Below are 16313 nucleotides of genomic sequence, written 5' to 3'. Positions count from 1 at the left end.
TCTCTTAAATCATTTTGCATTCTCTTTCTTTCAACAGCTATGAATTAGGCAATTATACATTTGCTTAATTCAAAGCTCCACAGAATTTTAATTCTTAGGATAGAACTTTATCATTAGTGGTGACTTATTACAATTATATCAATGAACTACTTCCACTTTATTGGACTCTCTAGGTTGTATGATTACGGTATTGTGATGTCATTAAATAAACAACGTTATAAGCTATAATGGGTATTTTGCATGAGTAGTTGAGCAACTGGATGGATTTTAAACTTCATTAAAAGGCCATTTCTGTTTCTTTACAATTCATAATTGTGAAAGTTGTTTGAATTTTACCTAAGTACTTTTTTATTTGTTTAAAGAAATAAAACCTTTCTTTTAAAATGGACATGGAGGGGTGCCTGGGTGGCTCAGTGGGTTAAAGCCTCTGCCTTCAGCTCAGGTCATGATCCCAGAGTCCTGGGATCGAGCCCCACATCGGGCTCTCTGCTCCGTGGAGAGCCTGCTTCCTTTCCTCTCTCTCTGCTGCCTGCCTCTCAGCCTACTTGTGATCTCTGTCTATCAAGTAAATAAATAAAATCTTTTTTAAAAATTAATAAATAAATAAAATGGACATGGAACCTTTTAAAAATGCTATATGGAAAAGCAATTATTTATTCTTCTTGTGAAATGACTTAAAAGAGATCAATCTGTCAAGAGGTTTGCCTGTGTGTATCAAAAACCTGATGGGGAGGCCTTGAGCCAGAAATAGGTCTGTCATATCCAGAGGTCTCTGCTTGCTTTGGAAAAACTGAAACTAGGCCTTATTTCATTTTAGACCTAATTAAATTATTCAGAGTAGGTAGTCATAATTGCATGTTTCCTTCTCCACCTTCTTTGAGAACAAAGAAGGCATGTATCCATTCTCTTGCTTCTTGTTTTATTTCTGTTTTCATTCTGTTTTCATTCATTCATATAAGACCTTCAGCTCCAACTTCTCTGGTCAGTTTCAGTGTACTGATTTGCATCATAAGGTAGCCAGTGTGAGATGATAAATTTTCAAGTCCTATCAGGGACCAATTATAACACCCAGAGATGGACAAGAGAGAGAAGCAAGAACCAAGGACATAGACCCTTCTCATTTTAGTTCATTGTAATCAGTTCAAATTGAAGTTTCACACTGTAGCTTTGTGTCATAAATAAATAAATAAATAAACTTTTATGGTTACCATGGACTACGTAGAGAAGTCTTTATCCATTATACAGATCACATCAGACTGAGGCTTTAAATTTCTTATGTTTGCTCCTTACAGCATAGATATATCTTTTAGGAGGGAGGGATGAGGTGGAATGGACTATCTACCTCTCACAAGAGAACAGAGACAGGTGTTTCCGACCCTCAGAATGGAAACTGGAAACCCTGTCTCAACCCAGCTCCTCAAGAAGATTATGGTTCCTTCTTTTTTTTTTTTTTTTAAAGATTTTATTTATTTATTTGACAGAGAGAGATCACAAGCAGGCAGAGAGGCAGGCAGAGAGAGAGGAGGAAGCAGGCTCCCTGCTGAGCAGAGAGCCCGAAGCGGGGCTCGATCCCAGGACTCTGAGATCCTGACCTGAGCCGAAGGCAGCGGCCCAACCCACTGAGCCACCCAGGCGCCCCGATTATGGTTCCTTCTGAAGGGAGAAAAAATAAACAAAGGGCTGAACAAACATGTGAACAAAGAGAAGAACAGAACACAAAGAAAGAGCTTGTGTGAACATAAAGAGATGTTCACTCTTCCAAGGAAACAGAATGTGGTGGCTTCTGAATTGAATTAAATGTTTGTGTGCAGTGTTATATTTCTTCTAAATCAAATAGTATTCCTAAAAAGTGTGGATATATTTGTAAATGCTTTGTGTAAAGTTAAGACTGTTCATTAACGAAAAAAAAAAAAAGACTTCATTAATAAAATTGAAATTGGGAAGAATTTGAGGAAAAAACTTGAAAACAATGTTCTTACATCTAAAAGATAAAGAAAATATTAAGTTTGATACAAAACATGTTTTGTTAGAGTTGAATGAACTCTTGCATTTTGATTAAAATCATAGTGAGACTACGTAAAAAAATGTCAGGGACATTTTTCTACATTATATATCATGAGGTAATTCTAATTCAAACCTAAAAAGACATATTTTATATGTTGCTTTGGGAAAGTTACCCAATTTCTTGTGGTATACTTTTTGATATGGAAAGTAAAGAAGGGTGCCTGGGTGGCTCAGTGGGTTAAGCCTCCACCTTCAGCTCAGGTCGTGATCTTGGAGTCCTGGGATCAAACCCACATTGGGCTCTCTGCTCAGTGGGGATCCTGCTTCCCCCTCTCTCTGGCTGCCTCTCTGTCTACTTGTGATTTCTTTATCTGTCAAATAAATAAATAAAAACCTTTAAAAAAAAGTTTAAGAAAAAAGAAAAGTAAAGATAATATCAAAAGTTGTTGAAAAAAAAAGTTGTCAATACACAGCTAATATCGTACTCTATGGTAAAAAGTTGGAAGCCTTTCCTCTAAGATTAGGAAGAAGACAGGGATGCCCATTCTCACCACGTCTATTCAACATAGTATTGGAAGTTCTAACCAGAGGAATTAGGGAATAAAAATAAATAAAAGGCATACAAATTGGAAAAGAAGAGGTAAAACTGTTACTAATATGCAGATAACATAATGCTGAATTTCGAAAACCCTAAAGACTCCATCAAAAAACTCCAAATAAATTCAGTAAAGTTGCAGGGTACAAAATCAATACAAAAAAATCTCTTGTGTTTGTAAACAGTAATAATGAACTATCAGAGGGAGAAATAGAGAAAACAATATCATTTACACTTGCATCAAAAAGAATAAAATATCCAGATGCTTCGGTGGCCCAGTCAGCTAAGCACAGGACTCTTGATTTCAGCTCAGGTCATGATCTCGGGATTGTAAAGTCATGCCCTGCATGGGACTCCACACTCAACAGAGTCCGCTTGAGGTTCAATCTCTCCCTCTCCCTCTGACCGGCCCCAACTTGGGCGCTCTCTCTCTTTAAGTGAATAAAATATTTTTTCTTTAAGATATTTTTATTTATTTGACAGAGAGAGACACAGTGAGAGAGGGAACACAAGCAGGGGAGTGGGAGAGGGAGAAGCAGGCTTCCCAATGAGCAGGGAGACTGATGTGGGGTTTGGTCCCAGGACCCTGGGATCATGGCCTGAGCCAAAGGCAGACGGTTAACAACTGAGCCACCCAGGTGCCTCTGAATATAATCTTTAAAAAAAAAAAAAGAATAAGGGAAGCTGGGGTGTCTCAGTCAGTTAGGTGTCTGCTTTCAGCTCAGGTCATGATCCCTGGGTTCTGGGATTGAGTTCTGCATCAGCCTCCTTGTTCATCAGGAGCCTGCTTCTCCCTCTGCCTGCTGCTCCCCCTGCTTGTGCTCTCTCTATATAAATCTTACAAAAAAATAAATAAAATCTTTTTTAAAAAGAATACAATATCTAGGCATGAATTTAACCATTAGGAAAAGGGTTTTATACCTTTGTACCCAAAGACCTGTATATTGAAAACTATAAGACACTAATGAAATAAATTAAAGAAGACACAAATAAATGGAAAGTATTCCATGCTCATGGATTAGAAGAATCAATATTGTCAAAATATCCATACTACCCAAAGCAATCTACAGATTCAGTGCAATCCTTATCAAAATTCCAATGGCATTTTCCAAAGAAATAAAATAATTCTAAAATTTGCATGAAACTATTAAAAAAAAACCCTTAATAGCCAAATCAATCCTGAGAAAGAAGAACAAATCTAGAGGCATCATGCTGTCTTGATTTCAAACTCGAATACAAAGGTATAGTAATTAAAACACTATGGCATTTGAATAAATATAGACAGAGAGATTAATGGAACAGAATAGAGAGTCCAGAAATAAACCCATGCAGATATGATCAATTAATTCATGGCAAAGGAGCCGAGAATATATAAGGGCTAAAGGACAGTTTCTTCAATAAACTGTCTGGAAAAACTGGACAGACACGTACAAAAGAAAGAAACTGATCACTACCTTACATCAAGATAATAATATATTTAAAATATTTTACCGAATTAAGACAGTATAAAATTTAAAGTATAAATGAGTTGTAAGTCTTATTAAATATTATGTAAGCTACTGGGGAAAATATTCCTCATTATGAGTAGACCATTAGGTTATTTTTCTTACTGAAAGAGGTTATTGGAAGAATTTGAACATTTATTTTGTTTGACATGAAACAAAATAATTTACACATTTTGTAGGGATCTGTACTATTTGCACAAACCACTATAAGGAATGGTCAGAAAGAGAGATGTCATCATTTGGTGAGGCTTTTTAGCATGATTGTACTATTTTTCTAGCAGATTTATTATAGCATTTATGTGTCAATTATTATGAAGGAATATTACAATTTGGGGATAATTTAGATCCCCAAATCCTATTAATTGCTAAAATATATAGATATAAAAGTACTCAGTGTTCATTAAATGTAGATTTTCATTTGTTTCTCTTTTCTCTTATTAAACAATCTAAGCAAATGTTTAGTTAATGACTAAGCAAAGTGAGGCAACATAAGTTAAAAATCTAGATTTCAGAAGTCCTTACATATAAGTAAATCTATAGCAATCGGTTATTTAACAGGTCCAGAAAGAACTGCCAGACCAAAAATAATTCCTCAAATAGTGCATAGAATTCGAAAGTCTGTCTTCTGGAGAAATCTTATTGCATTAATTTTTTTAAAAGATTTTATTTATTTATTTGACAGACAGAGATCACAAGTAGGCAGAGAGGCAGGCAGAGAGAGAGGGAGGGAAGCAGGCTCCCCGCTGAACAGAGAGCCCGATGCAGGGCTCGATCCCAGGACCCTGAGATCATGACCTGAGCCGAAGGCGGAGGTTTTAACCCACTGAGCCACCCAGGCGCCCCATCATTAATTTTTTTTAATAGCTCCAATTAGTGAGAAAATGCCATATTAATTCATTGCATTTGTCATTTAGCAATTATTGAATATCTGTGATGTTCTAAACATAAAAATGACATGATATGATTTCTGCCCTTGAGTTCACAGCATTAGGAAAATAGACATTCACAGAAAGTCTGCAGGAAGATGCAAACTCCTTTCATTGTAGTCTCAAGAAGAGAGTGACCAACATCACTATAGGATTTACAGAGGTTCTAACAGAGCGGCACACGATCAGTTTTGTCTAGGAAAATGGATACATGTTCAAAAGCACTGAAGCATGAAAATTCACATGAAATGTGTTTACAAACGTCAGATATTTCAGTGTGGCTGAGGCATAGAATTCTTGGTGGGAGAAAAGCATGTGGCTAAAAACTTTATTTAACCAAATAGACAATGAGAAACTAATAAAAGGATCTGAGTTGAGAGTGATCTGATCAGATTTGCATTTTCAGACTTTATTGTGGCAATATGTTACCACATTCACTATCTAATTGGCCAGAAGGAATGATAGACATTATTTATATAGGGATATACTGAAAAGACAGACAGTAGTTGTGACAAGAAGAATATTACTCAGAGACTGGATGCTTGGAGTAGAAAAGAGAGCTCCCAAAGTTTTAACAAGAAAATGCCAGAAATATATGCCCTTAATTCATGACCTTTCCTGAAGTTCGTTGTTATATTCTATTGTGTCACAAAAGAGGTTTCCAATGTTACTCCCCCTCTCTCCACCCCAGATTCCCAATGAACTTTCTGACCTTCTTCTGGGCTTCACTATATGGTTCCTCTTTGGAATTTGTGAATTAACATTCCCGGTTTTTCAGTAGTAATGGAAAGACCATGAAAGTCCACATCGTCTAGTAATTTTTTTTTTACACAAATTTTAAATGTTTTAAGGCTGATAGAAAAAAATGACTCACTAGGGGAATATACCTCGCCAAGTCCCCAGTTTTCTAACTTAAATTTAACTTTTAAAAATTTCCATTGGTCTTTGAATAAAGTATAACTATTGTGAAATAATTTTAGAAAAAAAAAGAAAAGGGAATCAACGAGCAAACAAATGAACAGAGAAAAACATTATTTTACTTAGTAAAATATGACATGAATAAAAAGCCAGGCATTACAGCAGGTAATAGAAATCATGAAGAAAAAAAGTGAATAGGTTTAAAAACTAAATCCAGATGATGATGTTTTGAATAGGAAAGAAGAACGTGGGAATTATTGGTGACTTATATCAACACAAAAGCTACCAAATAATCTTCATGGATATGAGCAAAAACAATTAGTGAAAGAGTTTATCAGATATATTAATATGGTATCATCAAGTTCAGAGAATTTTCAAGGTCTAGAGAGTATAAAGAATAATCTTTTATATATACAAAATGATATAATTTAATTAGTTTGATATTAACTTTAAAGAAAACTATTTGATTTTAAAGTCAAGGAAGTCCAGAAAATTTTCCCAATCAGCATCTGGCTTTTGCTTATTTAACACTTAGTTCTCAAATTACTTTTTTAAATAGGTTATTCATTCCACATACTTCATACTGCATATTTTTTGTTAAAATAATATTGTTTTTACAAACTGACATCAAATTTAACTAAGATGGATATAGCTAAATAGGGCTAATGAGTTATTGGCAAAACAAAAGCTTAAACAAGTACTGAATTAGTTAAAATTATTCAGAAGTGTGCTTGAAGTAATTTTAAAAGGAAAAAATTATTTGTTGAAATTACTGGTAGAGCAAATCCATTGATGGGTAACAACTAGCAACAATTTTACTCCACTAGAGAGTATCTACAAATGACTACTTTTCTCTAAAAATGACTATCTACTCCACTCCCATTTGTTAGATCTGGGTGAGGATGCCAAGGAGTAGGGCAAACAAATTGAGGAAAAGGGGAATGAGAAAAGAACTGATATTTAGAGAAGAGAATATAAAGGTATCAAAAGATGCTTAAATCACAAGGAGAGGTCAAATAAAAGCAAGATACTGATTGGACTTTGGGAAAAGAAGCATCCTTATATAGCTCTGGCAATATTAAACAAACCAGAGAAGTAGGATTAGATGGTTCTTACAGACAAGGGTGATATTCTCTTATTGGTCATTCTAAACTGTATCATCCCTAACAACACTTTCTATGATTTGTGGTTTATATCCTTTTGATTCTAATGCATTTACTCATATAGTTCTCATTATCAAGAATGTGCCTTCATTTCTGTGTGTCTGATACCTATTTACAATTACAGCTAACATGTACTTTTGTCACTAATAATTCACATTTTATATAATTTTTACACATATTCTTTATCCCTCAACTAGATGGTCAACTCTTTGAGCCCCAGAAATTAATCTTAAACTAATTAGTATGAAATTTCTTTCTAATGTAGGACTTCATGTAAATTTATAATCTGTTGATGCAGTTTGAATAAATCATTACTCCCACCGAAAATATTATTGAGGATTATTATGTAAAACATGCTAGTAGGCACTGATGAAAATGAAAAATATGCAAATCTTTTAACAAAAACTTACTCAACACCTCTTGCCTGCCAACAGGGTACAAGACACTGGGGATACCAGTATGCACCAAAATGAACAGGGTCTCATTTTTATTCTAACGATCAGAAAGATGTTAAATAATCATGCTAGTTAATATGTAATTAAAAATTGAGGTAAGAGCTCCGAAGAAAAGAAGCATGGTTGTTTCGCATAGTTTTGAATTTTATATTTTCCAGCCAAAGAAAATACTCATTCAAAACCAGGATAATTTTTTGTTTGCTTGTATGTTGTTTCTCCTGATTTTACACTACATACATTTCTCCGGAGATTTTCTTTTCGACCACATGAGAGAACCATATCCACTTCCTGTGAACCCAGATGGACCTGCAGCCTAAGTGGACCTAACAGTGTGGGGGTTTTGACTGTGACAGGGTGTCCTGGACCCTCCTCTTCTGCTTTAATTTTCTGTGGTTGAATTCTACCCAAGGAATACTCAGCTCCAGGGTCATAGATGAGCATCCTGGGCATTCTCAGGCTCAGCGGAGGCAAGTCACAGCCTACCAAGAAGCAATACATGCCGCCTTTCAGTTCGAAGTGTTTGAAGATCTTCGGTTTACTGTTTGGTCATCTCATCTCTAAGGAGGGCCGTTTTCACCACTGAGCAAATGAGTTCCTGATGTTGCAGGCACCAAACTTTCTCGTAAACATTTAAGTGACAGTAACAACAGAAAAATCACCGTAGCTAACCGTCTGCTTTAGAAGTCAGCTTAAGCATGTGGGCATTCACCTGCGCACTCTGCGCAGCAGAGTATGCTGGCCCAGAACTGACACTCTTCATAGTTCCCCAAAGATCTTTCCCTTTGCTTGGCTGACTCTGCAAGTCCTGGAAAGTGCAGCCAGACTTAAATACAAGAAATCAAGGGAACACTTTGCTTCCTCCTGCCTTTGCTGCCGTTCGCATTTTGCCACCGGGCTTCGAGGGTTAGAGGGACGAAATCTATTACTCGGCAGGCAGTGCTTGCACAAATGAAAGATAAATTTTTCTTCTAGATAGGACAGATCAGTGAGACTCATAAAATATTAATGATGAAAGCTTTGGGAATTCGATATATCCCTGACCATAGGTTTCTCTTGACAGTGAAGCTCAGTCACTTTAACCTATTACTTTTTTCTGTAAGAACCCCATCAAGAATGATATGAAGGGAAAAGAATACATGATTTAAGATTCAGATGAGCATAGATATTCTTGAGAAAGGTAATTTTTCTGTCTTTCATTTTCTCTCATGTTTTGTGTTCCTTATCTGCTGTAAATTTCACTGAATGATGTCACCTGGTTGATTTGATTCTTGAAGGAGCTCCTGTGCTCATGAAGAAAATTGCTTGAGAATGATACCAAAAGTACATATTTATTATTATTAGTTAACCTACAATATAGTAATACCTGACATTTATGTGACTGAAGCAATTTATTTATCCAAAAATTAGGGATGCATTGAATGTGTATTCAAATAGATATCATTAACAAAGGACTTTGTATTTTTCAGAATACAGTCAACGTACAGATATTTTGCATCTGCTGAGATTTTGTTATCCTGAAAAATCCTTCCATTGGCATTACAAATTTCTGATTTTTTTTAACGTTACTATCTCTTTGCAGAATGCTTAGTCAATTAGCATTACTTTGAGGTATTTCCAACATATGTTTTCACTTTACACAGAAACAAACATCGCATTTATAAAATTTAAGGATAATAGAAATTTATTATTATTATTATGACAACCTAAATAATTATATTACATATTGATAAATGTATATTTACATATTATAGATTTAAATATCTATAATATTAAATATCTGAATATTTGAAGTTTGAGTATTGGAAATTGTTGAAAATAATAAAATAATTCCATCAACTCTTTTTTTTTAATTCTTTGAAATTTCTGTGCTAATATAATGATTTGTAACATGATTCAAAATATTTTGTCACATTAAAAAACAGGAATATATAAAATTAGCTATTATTTATAATAGTGCCTTAGAAAGAAGATAATCACCCCCAAATGAAAGTAAATACAACTAAATCATATATATAATAATTTAAGTTACACTGAAAATGCCATCTAGTATGTTAAATATCAAATAGGATAAATTCTTATATTAATAATCTTATTTTTTGTCAAAATAGTATTTATAAAAAGAAAATGTATGACTTAATACAATCAGAGAAAATTTTCTTTGCTTAATTACCTTTCACCTAATTGAATATTTTGTTTCATGTACAAGTACACCCTTATAATATTTTTCCTCAGTATAGATAAGCAATTATCAACCAAATATAATCTTTAAAAGCCACTAATGAGCCCAGATCTTGTGCTTTCTGTGTATGTTTAGTTTCCAGTTGGTGATATGCATACAAGGATAAATCAGCAATTTCCAGTGTTAATCGGCCTTTCAGAAAATTCGTCAACTTACTGTAAAAAAAAAAAAAATCAGATCTCTTAAAACCTATCTTGAACTAAAAAGTCATATCACTAGGGGAGTCAGAAGGCATAGTTCATTCCAAAATATTATCAGCCATCCTGGTCTTGAAGGATATTATAAAATTCTAAAATCAGTAAAACTCATTCATGATCTTCTTATCATCTGATTACCACTTTTAGCATCTGGACTCCCTTCATCAATGTAGTCCATCCATAAGTTTAAAAAACATGAAGTCCATAGTCTAAATGCCCTGCTGTAACCAAAGACCAAATGCTTGCTAGAATTTACTTACTGTTTTTATAGGCTTCTGCAGACCAAATTTCTTGGAATTGATAGTGAGGCCTCTTTAAGTACTACCTCCTTTCTGCCCAACCCTAACAATTAAGTGTTAATACTTCCATATTGAGAAATGAGTTTATTTGAAATAAAAGCCTCAAGAAGACTACTACCATTTTAAAAGCTCAATCTCCAATCGCAGCTATTCTTGCCATATTCGGAAGCTACGGAATTAAAAATGGAGGAAAAATACAGAAATACCAGCGAGGGTGAGGTTGTTGTTGACCACAGTACCTGATCAAAGTATGTCTAAGTAGAGGTGATAAAAGCTGATGGAGCTATCAGAGGAGACAAAGGAATTTGAGCTTTGAGAGTATATGAATTTTCAAACTCCAGAAAACAATAATATTGTCTCCTTGGAAATACCTAAATAGCCCAGAGAAGTGCTGATTTTTTTTAAATATAAATACATATTTTAAGTATAGTCAAGAAAAGTAAAGCAACATAACAGCATATTTATTCCTCAAACTATCTTTGCTCAAAGAATACCCACATGAGGGCGCCTGGGTGGCTCAGTGGGTTAGGCCACTGCCTTCAGCTCGGGTCATGATCTCAAGGTCCTGGGATCAAGTCCCGCGTCGGGCTCTCTGCTCGGCGGAGAGACTGCGTCCCTTTCTCTCTCTCTCTCTCTCTCTGCCTGCCTCTCTGTCTACTCGTGATCTCTCTCAAATAAATAAATAAATCTATCTTAAAAAAAAAAAGAATACCCACATGACTTCAAAGACATTATCTTTAGGGTCTTTTCTCCATGTTACTAATTTTTTTAAAATTATTTTTTAATTTAAATTCAATTAATTGACACATAGTACATCATTAGTTTTTGATATAATGTTCAATGATTCATTAGTGTATAACACCATGATGCTCATCACATCATGTGCCCTTCTTAATGCCCATCACCCAGTTACCCTATCATTTTTTTTTAATAAACATATAATGTATTATTAGCCCCAGGGGTACAGGTCTGTGAATCACCAGGTTTACACACTTCACAGCACTCACCATAGCACATACCCTCCCCAATGTCCATAACCCCACCACCCTCTCCCTACACCCCTCCCCCCAGGCACCCTCAGTTTGTTTTGTGACATTAAGAGTCTCTTTTGGTTTGTTCCCCTCCCGATCCCATCTTCTTTCATTTATTCTTTTCCTACCCCCCTAACCACCACCACCCCCCCGCCGTTGCATCTCCACTTCCTCATATCAGGGAGATCATATGATAGTTGTCTTTCTCCGATTGACTTATTTCACTAAGCATAATACCCTCTAGTTCCATCCACCTCGTTGCAAATGGCAAGATTTCATTTCTTTTGATGGCTGCATAGTATTCCATTGTATAGATAAACCACTTCTTCTTTATCCATTCATCTGTTGAAAGACATCTAGGTTCTTTCCATAGTTTGGCTATTGTGGACATTGCTGCTATAAACATTCGGGTGCAGGTGCCCCTTCAGATCACTACGTTTGTACCTTTAGGGTAAATACCCAGTAGTGCAATTGCTGGGTCATAAGGTAGCTCTATTTTCAACTTTTTGAGGAACCCCCATGCTGTTTTCCAGAGTGGTTGCCCCAGCTTGCATTCCCACCAACATTGTGGGAGGGTTCCCCTTTCTCCGCATCCTCGCCAACATCTGTCATTTCCTGACTTGTTAATTTTAGCGATTCTGATTGGTGTGAGGTGGTATCTCATTGTGGTTTTGATTTGTATTTCCCTGATGCCAAGTGATGTGGAGCACTTTTTCATGTGTCTGTTAGTCATCTGGATGTCTTCTTTGCAGAAATGTCTGTTCATATCCTCTGCCCATTTCTTGATTGGATTATTTGTTCTTTGGGTGTTGAGTTTTATAAGCTCTTTATAGATTTTGGATACTAGCCCTTTATCTGATATGTCGTTTGCAAATATCTTCTCCCATTCTGTCAGTTGTCTTTTGGTTTTGTTCACTGTTTCCTTTGCTGTGCAAAAGCTTTTGATCTTGATAAAATCCCAAAAGTTCATTTTTGCCCTTGCTTCCCTTGCCTTTGGTGATGTTCCTAGGAAGATGTTGCTGCGGCTGAGGTCGAAGAGGTTGCTGCCTGTGTTCTCCTCGAGGATTTTGATGGATTCCTTTCTCACATTGAGGTCCTTCATCCATTTTGAGTCTATTTTCGTGTGTGGTGTAAGGAAATGATCCAATTTCATTTTTCTGCATGTGGCTGTCCAATTTTCCCAACACCATTTATTGAAGAGGCTGTCTTTTTTCCATTGGACATTCTTTCCTGCTTTGTCAAAGATTAGTTGACCATAGAGTTGAGGGTCTATTTCTGGGCTCTCTTTTTTGTTCCATTGATCTATGTGTCTGTTTTTGTGCCAGTACCATACTGTCTTGATGATGACAGCTTTGTAGTAGAGCTTGAAGTCCGGAATTGTGATGCTACCAACTTTCGCTTTCTTTTTCAATATTCCTTTGGCTATTCGAGATCTTTTCTGGTTCCATATAAATTTTAAGATTATTTGTTTCATTTCTTTGAAAAAAATGGGAGTCAATCCCATTTACAATTGCACCCAAAACCATAAAATACCTAGAAATAAACCTAACAAAAGAGGCAAAGAATCTATACTCAGAAAACTATAAAGTACTCATGAAAGAAATTGAGGAAGACACAAAGAAATGGAAAAATGTTCCATGCTCATGGATTGGAAGAACAAATATTGTGAAAATGTCTATGCTTTCCATGTTACTCATTTTCTTATAACTAGTTTTCTTCTGATTATCTTTGTTACATGGCATGGCAGATATGCTATAGGAAACTGTGTTCCAGGCAATGAGTTTATAATTTTGTAGCAGAAACAATCCTTGGATGTTGTTTAAGTCTTTATATATGGTGGAAAAATAGACATTTGTAATAGACATTTGTAACAAACTAGCCTATGTACTTTTTAGGTGAAGGAAAACTAAGTAATATGGACTGAAGTTACTTCCAAAGGGCAAAAATTCTGTGTTTAAATGGAATATTATAAAATATAAGCAATTTATTTACTGCCATGAAAAATATCAAGGGTAATGTTAAAAGATAAATAAATGTATATATCTTTATATTATATAATATATACTTCAAACATTTGACAACTTTTAAATAATTTTACTTCATATAAAGGGATAGTCTGTGATATATATATATGAAATGTTAACATTTGTATATTTTCTGTTAGTTTGGAAAACTTAATAAATACGAGCATAATGAAATTGCTTGGGAAATAACAAATTGTCTATAATGCTTTTTATTTTACTTTTACTAATAATAAAATAGAGACTTGTATTAGTAATACTGGACTTTCTTTTTTCCAGTGTATCAACATTTTCTGTACCGGTCAGATTATGACAGCTTCTTTCTTAAGGTGAGATTGGGCATCTGTCATTCACAGTAGAATTCAGAGGAGCTACAAATAGTTCATATATTGTCAAAGGTATTTCATAAAGTCAAATCATTTTGGGGTAGCTACTCATGCCTAAATTGAAGATATTTCCTCATTAATTTAAAGCAATTTCTGTTTTTTCAATAATACTACTTTCACAGTAAACCCTATGTTTATTGGAAATTTCTGAGTTTATCAAAGCATGTAGCTTGATGTTTTGATTTAAACTTGGAAATATATTGATTCTTGAAGAAATTCCAGGTCATAGAACAAAATTAAAATATCCTAATACAACTAATAAAACTAAGGTATATTCCAGAGTGTGTATATACACACATGCAGACACAGGCAGGTTAGTATCTTTGACTCCCACCCAAAATACAAGTATGTTAGAATATTTTAATTCTCATGAGTTATCCAGATTTTTGTGTTAACATTTTACATATTTTGGCTCCATTATTTCAAAAGTTGAAATTATTGTATTATAAATTAATATTATGTCCCATTTACTCACATATTTATCACTTATTTTTCAACATCCCTTCTTATCAGAACTTCCACTTTATCTATCTCCTTGAAGTATGTTCTTTGGATTTTCCTCTAGTGAACAAAAGTCTGGTTATTTTCCTTTTTGTCTAAAAATATTTGCATTTTGCTCTCATTCTAGAAAATTAATATTCCCCGGCTGTGAGTCTAAATTGTCAATAATTTTTCTGACACCATTTAAGATTTTATTATTGTACTGGTGTATGTAATTTGCTATTTTTCCTTAGCTGCTTTTAAAATCTTCTCTTGGTCTTTGGTGGTCTGAAGCTAGTTATGATGTGTCTAGGTACAGTTTTTTTCTAAAAGATTTTATTTATTTATTTGAGAGAAAGAAAGAGAGATAAAGAGAGAAAGCATAAGCAGAGCAAGGGGTAAAAGGACAGCTCCCCACTGAGTGGGGAGTCCAACACAGGGCATGATACCAGGACCCAGAGGGCATGATACCACCACTCCAAGGCCATGACCTGAGCTGAAGTCAGTCACTTAACCAACTGAGACACCCAGGCGCCCCAGCTCAGTTTTTTAATATCACACTTTAGATTTATTGGCCTTCCTGAATTCGAGAATAGATGTTTTTCAGCAATTCTTAAACTACTCCGTCATTATCTCCTTTAAAGGGGCCTTTTCCATTTTTCTCTATCCTTTATGTCCCTTAATTGTTTTTCGAATCATCTCATAGTTTCTTAATGCAACATTCTTTGAATCTATATCCAGTTCACTGTGATAATCTGCATTTGTGATTCATTTTAAATTAATATCTTTTTATTCTTTTAATTTTCATAACTTTGGTGTCAATAAATTCCATTAGCATGTTTTACAGATTTAAGTCTCTTCTTTCCTTTTCTAATGTTCAAACCAAACCTCTAATTTTGTGATTCTGATTGTACTCTCTTTTGTTTCTGCTTGTATTCAGTTATAAAATCCTATTTTATTATGTGTTTTTATTTTTGAGTATGATCTCACACATGTGGAATATTATCGATGGGAATTCTTTAAGGCTAGATCTGGAGTTCCATTCTTAAAGTATTTGCTTTTACCAATCCCCAGCAGGGAGCAAGGAGGCTATCAAGTCAGGACCATGTTTAAGCTAAATGCTCTGCTTTCAGTTTTTAATCCAACAAATAGCATGGTTTTGCATTTCAGACTTGTGATGAGGACTAACTCGTTATGAATTCTCTTTTTTTTTCCTCTCCAGCCAGCACCAAAGACAAAATTTCCTTTCAGAATCACTCTCTCCATAGGGTTCACTTCTCATTTTATGGAAAAGAGGGGCTTCAGTTATGCTTTCCACTCTCTTCCTCATGAAGCAGTCAAAAGGGAAAATCAAGCTTTCTAATAATTGCTATAAGTTCTTATATTAAAAGTTGGCTTTGGAGATTACTTACCTCTTAGGGTTTTTGCTTTTACCTTTATATTAGTCTCTGCAGATATATATTTTTCATGTCAGATCAAAGATTCTTAAAATATATACATATGTGTTATACATAATTTTATTTTAATTGTATTTATCTTTTCATCAAAGTTTACTCTGGCTGTAGAGATCCAATATACTGGCTTGAAGCAGAAAATCAAGTGTTAATTGATTTTCTATAAGATGGTTCTATAGAGATGCTAATATTTCTTTACACTTTGCAGTGTGTAAAAGGTAATACTTAGCAGAAAAAAAAAACCTCTGCTAAAACTTTAATTCAAACTAATTTCCTACCTAGTCTTCAACCTTTTTCTTCCATCTTCTGATATGCTTCTGTTATTTCTTTCTCTTTTCTGAAGCTAGGACTTTATCACATTAATCTCGCTAAATTATTAAGCCCTGTCACCAGAGAAAATGAGTATGGTTTTTGTTTGATTCTGCCTTTGTAGAAAATAAAAAGCATAATTTGTGTTTCTCTTCTAAACTTTTAGACTCTTCAAATGCACAATATTAATCTTAGAGCTTTTGAGATTTTTGTAATTATCATTAATGTTTACTGTTTAACAAAGTGGGCGGTTCATAAAATGCCCATTAAGGCTCTCTAATGAAGTTACCCATATGGTTGTTGGAAAAGGGAGCTAAAAATGGCAGCACAT

The 16313-nt window shown here is 34.7% G+C and overlaps 1 protein-coding gene across 3 annotated transcripts in view; it reads left to right on the top strand.

Annotated features, from left to right (window-relative positions):
- The window catches only part of MGAT4C (MGAT4 family member C), a 746802-nt gene that overhangs the window by 687617 nt on the left and 42872 nt on the right, over positions 1-16313 (top strand). For all 3 annotated transcript variants that reach the window (XM_047743470.1, XM_047743471.1, XM_047743467.1), the window contains one exon: positions 13633-13682. Coding sequence is in view for 1 of the 3 variants with exons in the window: in XM_047743467.1 (XP_047599423.1) it covers positions 13633-13682 (50 nt within the window). In the remaining 2 variants the exon portion in view is untranslated. The remainder of the gene's footprint in view (positions 1-13632; positions 13683-16313) is intronic.

This window comes from Lutra lutra, chromosome 8 (genome assembly GCF_902655055.1).
Source record: "Lutra lutra chromosome 8, mLutLut1.2, whole genome shotgun sequence".
In the NCBI taxonomy this organism is placed as follows: Eukaryota; Metazoa; Chordata; class Mammalia; order Carnivora; family Mustelidae; genus Lutra; species Lutra lutra.
This window is presented reverse-complemented; position numbering and strand designations above follow the sequence as displayed.